The following is a 7119-nucleotide window of genomic DNA, read 5'->3' on the forward strand; positions in this document are numbered from 1 at the left end:
TGTGATGCTCTGTGACGTTCTGTGACGTTCTGTTGTGATGCTCTGTGACGCTCTGTGACGCTCTCTGATGCTCTCTGACATGCTCTGTTGTGATGCTCTCTGACGCTCTCTGACACGCTCTGTTGTGATGCTCTGTGACGTTCTCTGACGCTCTGTTGTGATGCACTGTGACGTTGTCTGACGCTCTCTGATGCTCTCTGACGCTCTCTGACACGCTCTGTTGTGATGCTCTGTGACGTTCTCTGATGTTCTGTGCCTCTGCAGCGTCTCAGGCTGCAGCTCAGAGCAGCCGGTCCAGACCGGAGCTGAGCCGTCAGGTCACGGTCCAGAGGAAGGAGAAGGACTTTGAGGGGATGTTGGAGTTCTACAAGGAGGACGAAGCTCTGCTGCTGAAAACGCTGATCACAGGTGAGCGTCCTCCGTCCTCCTGCACCATCACAACACCTGTTACTTTATTTAAACTGCAGAGGACGTTCATGTCTCTTTATTATTGATGATTATTATAGACTTTATTCTGAAAAGAAGACGAGGAAAAAACATTGAAATCATTTTTCTGTTTTAATCTTTTATGTTTACAGGCAGTATTTTTTTCAGTAGAATACTTTTGTACTTTTACTCTTACTTGTACTCGATGCGTCCTCAGACATCAGGCCCAGCACCGTCTCTGCCACCGTCCCCTGTCTCCCAGCCTACATCCTCTTCATGTGCATCCGTCACGCCGACTACATCAACGACGACCAGAAGGTGGAGTCTCTGCTCACCTCCACCATCAACGCCATCAAGAAGGTCCTCAAGGTGAGTGTCCTCCACACCTGTCTCACCTCTAATCACCTGTCCTTTTTCACTGACAACGTGTTCTAATTGGACCTGCAGAAGAACAATGAGGACTTCGAGATGACGTCCTTCTGGCTGGCCAACACCAGCCGCCTGCTGCACTGTCTGAAGCAGTACAGCGGAGACGAGGTGAGACTCTGTGCCGCTTTGTGGACAAATCCAGAGAGACAGAGAGACGCAGAGACGTGACGAGCTGTGTTTTTGTTCAGGTGTTCATGACGCAGAACACGGCCAAACAGAACGAGCACTGTCTGAAGAACTTTGACCTGGCAGAGTACCGACAGGTTCTCAGTGACCTCTCCATCCAGATCTACCAGCAGCTCATCAAGGTGGCCGAGGGAATCATCCAGCCAATGATCGGTGAGTTTACAGACAGGAGACAGACAGAGAGACAGACAGGACAGAGAGACAGACAGACAGAGAGACAGACAGGAGACAGACAGAGAGACAGACAGGACAGAGAGACAGACAGGACAGAGAGACAGACAGAGAGACAGACAGAGAGACAGACAGGACAGAGAGACAGACAGAGAGACAGACAGACAGAGAGACAGACAGGACAGAGAGACAGACAGAGAGACAGACAAAGAGACAGACAGGAGACAGACAGAGAGACAGACAGGACAGACAGACAGACAAAGAGACAGACAGGACAGAGAGACAGACAGACAGGACAGACAGACAGACAGAGAGACAGGCAGGACAGAGAGACAGACAGGACAGACAGAGAGACAAACAGAGAGACAGACAGGACAGAGAGACAGACAGACAGGACAGACAGACAGACAGAGAGACAGACAGAGAGACAGACAGGACAGACAGACAGACAGAGAGACAAACAGGACAGAGAGACAGACAGGACAGACAGAGAGACAGACAGGACAGACAGACAGGACAGAGAGACAGACAGAGAGACAGACAGACAGGACAGACAGACAGACAGAGAGACAGGCAGGACAGAGAGACAGACAGGACAGACAGAGAGACAAACAGGACAGAGAGACAGACAGGACAGACAGAGAGACAGACAGGACAGACAGACAGAGAGACAGACAGGACAGAGAGACAGGACAGAGAGACAGAAAGACAGACAGAGTTTTTATGTTTTAATTATCATTAATTATCAATGACTACAAAATATATATTAAAATCTCACAATAAACATGTTTATTGTGAGATTTTAATATATATTCATATGTATATTAACACACTTATAATATCTTATTAACACATGTTAATGTTAATAAGCATGTAATAAGGGCCTTATTACCATTAATTAATGTTAATTACACACACCTTAATATAAATTGTCACTGCAGTCTTTATACTGTAAAACGTAAATGACGGTTTACGATCTGTTGATATTTATTATCAGTACTTGATTAATTATTTAGATTAATGAATTACTGATTTGATTTGATTAATTACTTGATTTAACGATGTCGGTGCTGTCAGTACAAAAAAAGTTTAAAATGAAAATCAGATTGAATCGTGAGCCTTCAGTTTTTATCACACTGACTTGTGTCTTTTTATTTTACTCATATATTTTCCTGTAAAATGGAAATGCCTCATAGTTCTGAGCTGACTGAGTGACGGAGGGCATTGTGGGTATTGTAGTTGTTATGACTCTGTCAGACTGTGACACCTTGTTTCCAGTTGATCAGCTGACTGAGGAGCAGACGTCGTCACGCTGCTGGAAATCTAATGTCACGTTTTCAAAGTTTAAAACTGCTGTACTTTCATAATAAATAAGTTGGTTATTATGGGATGTTGAGTTTACTTACAGACAGGAGTCTTTGGAAAACATTAATTTGTCGTCATTGTTATTTATTTTACCTTTATTTATCTTTTATGAGAGAGACGTGGCCGAGGTATCAGCCAATCACAGCAGATTCAACAGATGCAACATATTAAACAAAAAATTCACAATAAAACAACAACAACAATATTCAAACATAAAAACAGCTCCTTTATGATGCACTTAATTCACCTCACTGAAAATGTTCCATAGATGTTCTGTGCTCCTGCAGCAGAGGAGGAACATGCAGAACCGGTGGTTCATTAAAAAGTCAGAGGAGCGTCCGTGTCGTCTCCAGCAGGGGGCTCCACTGTCTTCATGTCCTCTGATAATCTGTCAGCGGGAACTTTTCTCTGATGTTGTCGACTGAAACCACGTCACTGCTGAGCAGCAGCAGCTGTTGTTGTTCTGACATCATCCAGTGATTTATCATCTGATCCACCGCTGCGTGCTGTGTGTACGGCTGTTACCACGGTAACCGCCCAGCCGCTGTCACAGATACGTCACAGACAGGAGTTACTGTTCAGAGGTGTTTGAGTCTCGTTCTCTGTCAGCAGGTCATGATGTCATCCAGAGGACGTCTTCTTAAGAGACATTTTACAGTTCTGCTTCAAAAAGACAGTGGAGACACTTTATAATTAATGTGTGTAATAAGTGTTAGTTAATAGGTAATAAGACCTTTATAAGATGCCTATTAACATTAATATGTGTTAATAACACAGTATAAATGTATATTCTGTAAATATAACAGTCAAAGTGAACGTTTGTGCAAAGTTTGAAGAAATTCACTCAAGGTATCCGTCTGTCTGTCCACCTGTCCGTCTGTGTCTCGTTGTGTCCAGTGTCGGCCATGTTGGAGAGCGAGAGCATCCCCAGCCTGGCGGGCGTGAAGCCGATGGGCTACAGGAACCGTTCGTCCAGCATGGACACGGACTCCGGCGGTCCCAGCAGCTACACTCTGGAGGCTCTGATCCGACAGCTGGGTCAGTTCCACGCCATCATGAGGGACCACGGCCTGGACCCCGAGATCGTGGGTCAGGTGGTCCGACAGCTGTTCCACTGCATCAACGCCGTCACGCTCAACAACCTGCTGCTGCGCAAAGACGTGTGTTCCTGGAGCACAGGCATGCAGCTCAGGTACACACACACACACACACACACACACACACACACACACACACACACACACACAGGGTTGGGAGGGTCACTTTCAAACTTTATTCCTCTGTAGTTACTGAAGTACTTTGTGTAAACAGATGTCAACTTATTCTCACAATCCATCCTGGTCAGCAGCATCAACACCTCCAGTCCAAAATATGTCTGAGGAGGAGCTACGTTAGCTAGCGGACTGGGTTTCTCTGTAGCTAACATTAGCAGGTAGCTAACATTAGCAGGTAGCTAACATTAGCAGGTAGCTAACATTAGCAGGTGGTCTGATCTGTAAATGTTTGTTTAAATGAGAGAGATTCTTGGATGATGACAGTATTTTTCTCTGTTCTGTGATGCTGTGTGTGTGTGTGTGTGTGTGTGTGTGTGCGTGCGTGCGTGCGTGCGTGCGTGTGTGTGTGTGTGCAGGTACAACACCAGTCAGCTGGAGGAGTGGCTCAGAGGAAACAACCTGTATCAGAGTAAAGCTGCAGCCACTCTGGAGCCGATCATCCAGGCCGCTCAGCTGCTGCAGGTCAAGAAGAAGACGAGTCAGGACGCCGAGGCCATCTGCTCGCTGTGCAGCGGCCTGAGCACCCAGCAGGTCCGATCGCCTCGTCAATAACTCATCAGGTTATCAATGAGTCGTGGTATTGATCTGTGTTGTCCTGTGTGTTGCAGATTGTGAAGATCCTGAACCTGTACACTCCTCTGAACGAGTTTGAAGAACGAGTCACCGTGTCCTTCATCAGGAACATTCAGGTCAGTCTGCAGGAGAGGAACCTCTCCACAAACACTGATCACATGTATTGATCTATAGATCATCTATATACCACTATCTGACCAAATAATCACTCAAAAGGTTATTTTATAGATATTCTCTTGTATTTTTAATTATATTTGTCTTCTTCTGGTAAACAGTTAAACTAATCTTCTGACTTCAGTGAATCTGAACAAACACTTTAAAACACTGAAGTCTCACAACAACACAAACACAAACAGACCAACAACTGCTGTGATCTGTGAGCTAAAATCACTGATTTTATGAATGGAGTTTGGTTGGTTTGAATAGAGTGAGATTTTTATATAACAGCTGTTTCCTGTCACTGAAGACATGAAGACAAACAAATCAATCATTTCACTAATCAACTGATATAATCAATCACCTTTCAGACCGGCTGTTCCCAGCCTTGTTTCCTTGGAGCGTCTCCTGCTCAAACACACACTTGTATAAACTGCAGGTTCTTACAGGTGCTGGAAATCCTGGAAATCCTGGAAAACAAAGTTCTTGTTTATTTTGGAGAAACAGTTTGTTTTTCTTCTCTCTCTCTCTCTCTCACCTGTTTGACGCTCCATTTTCACCTGTGTGTCCAGAATCATCTCCAGGACAGGAATGACCCTCCTCAGCTCCTGGTGGACACCAAGCAGACATTCCCCGTCCTCTTCCCGTACACGCCATCTGCCCTCAGCCTGGAGACGCTGCACATCCCCGCCTCCCTCAGCCTCGACTTCCTTGTCAGGGTCTGAGGCCTGAGAGACGGCTGGGACAGACAGACGGACGGATGGACAGACAGACAGACAGACAGACAGACAGACAGACCGCTGTGACCAAGCAAAACAAAGACATGTGGACCATCCTGCTACCAAAGTGTCTATTTGTCTTCCTGTGTGTCCCCTCAAAGTCTGTAACTCTCATCACTCACAGTTTGTCCTCGGCATGTCTCAGAGATCTGAGAGACAGCAGAGACAGTGAGGTCCAGTCCATCTTTCTTTTTCTTCTTCTTCTTCTTGTGCGTCTCTCTGCTCCGCTGACAGGAAGGAAATGTGAGGTCGCAGTAAGTGTGGACAGAGAGAAAAGACATAAGTGATCATGTGACTGAAGAAGTGTCCTGCAGGACGAAGAAGGCCAGTGAGACGTTTGAGGACAGTTCAGGGAGGACGGACAGAAGTTTCATGATCCACAAATAAAAACCCAGATCTACAGACCTGACGGGGACGTTTGCTCGGAACGTCCTGGACTCAGAACGAGTCTGTATGACGTCCTCTTTGGACGAGGACACAAAACTCCATGACATTGTCCTTTTTATAATCACAGCGTCCTCGTCTTCCACCTCAAGACAAATAAAGTTTCAGCATCAAGTCTTCATCAGAGAGTCAAAGACAAACAGAACAAAAAAAAATATCGATGTTTCATCAAACTTTGATTCAAACTTTTTCAACTCAGATTTTATGAGACACTAAAAGAATCAGTTGAATAAATGTTTCATCACTGACTTCATACATTCATAACTCTAAAAACGTTTATTTAAAAACTGAAGCATTAGATTCAGCTGTTCTTTTTTACAGTGAATGATTTTGTGTTCTAAAATTAATTGAAATTCATTTTTCTGAACTTAGATTTAAAAAGTATTAATATAACACCTTCCTCCCTGTATCATCGAACGCTGTCCTCGAACATTAAATATCTTGTCTTTATACAGCTGAATATTTTTCTCCCAAATCACAAAATATCAGAAAACGGTGAAAAGTCGATCCAGTTATGATCTTATCAGTTGAAAAAAACAGGTGTCTGTCTGGATCTGTTTTTCAACTAGTGATCAATCTGACAATAGATTTTTTTTTTACTTTCTGTTTTTATTTGAGTTTTCTTCGACCCGTCGATCGATGTCTGTATTCAACTCAGTATAGGTCCAAATGTTTTTGCAAATCATTTTTATTCATGTTTTACAACTTTTTTAGGAATCTGGTTTGTATTTATTTGAGATGAAGAAACAAACAATAAGTTGAATTTGAAGTGACCACAAACAGAAATGATGATCATCCTGATTTATCGATTATTTAGTTTCAGAAACAAGCAGGTGTTTAGAAAATCTAGTCCTGGATGTTGGATTTCTGAAGTTTCCTGTGTTGCTCTTTAACCCTGTGGGCTGAACGGCGCCACCTGCTGGAGTCTTGATGTGTCGACGGCGTCTCCAGGCCTGAGCTTTCTGTAAACCGACCTTTTCTTCATCTTTTCGTGTGTTTGACTCGCTGACGAAGGCTTGATGCTGAAACAGATGAGTTTGGACCACGCTGTGAGATCTGTGATGGATGTGTGAGTGTGTTCTGTGAGGTTCTCAGGTGTGTTTCCTGTCCACAGTTTTACAGACGTTTCTTTAGAACAGACGTAGAGTTGCAGCACAGTGAGTGACCACCAAGACGAGCCGTGTTTCCATCGCCCGTCCGTTTTAAGGTCATTTTGACGTCAGAGAAAGTCGATGGAAACAACAAAATTCTGAAACTAAAATTGCCAAAAAGTTTTTCTGCTCACTCGCAGCAGTTTTTCTCGTCTTCCCTCGTGA

At 44.2% G+C, this 7119-nt stretch overlaps 1 protein-coding gene across 2 annotated transcripts in view; it reads left to right on the forward strand.

Moving 5' to 3' along the window:
• The window catches only part of myo5b (myosin VB), a 47935-nt gene extending 41929 nt beyond the window's left edge, over positions 1–6006 (forward strand). For both annotated transcript variants that reach the window (XM_084745685.1, XM_084745684.1), the window contains exons 32-39: positions 265–408; positions 644–795; positions 874–963; positions 1044–1194; positions 3475–3769; positions 4208–4382; positions 4460–4540; positions 5153–6006. In XM_084745685.1, coding sequence (XP_084601811.1) covers positions 265–408; positions 644–795; positions 874–963; positions 1044–1194; positions 3475–3769; positions 4208–4382; positions 4460–4540; positions 5153–5305 — 1241 coding nt within the window. In that variant the 3' untranslated portion in view covers positions 5306–6006. The remainder of the gene's footprint in view (positions 1–264; positions 409–643; positions 796–873; positions 964–1043; positions 1195–3474; positions 3770–4207; positions 4383–4459; positions 4541–5152) is intronic.
• Positions 6007–7119: the final 1113 nt, after the last annotated feature.

Source organism: Lutjanus erythropterus, chromosome 20 (genome assembly GCF_056507025.1).
Source record: "Lutjanus erythropterus isolate fLutEry1 chromosome 20, fLutEry1.hap2, whole genome shotgun sequence".
Taxonomy (NCBI): Eukaryota; Metazoa; Chordata; class Actinopteri; order Lutjaniformes; family Lutjanidae; genus Lutjanus; species Lutjanus erythropterus.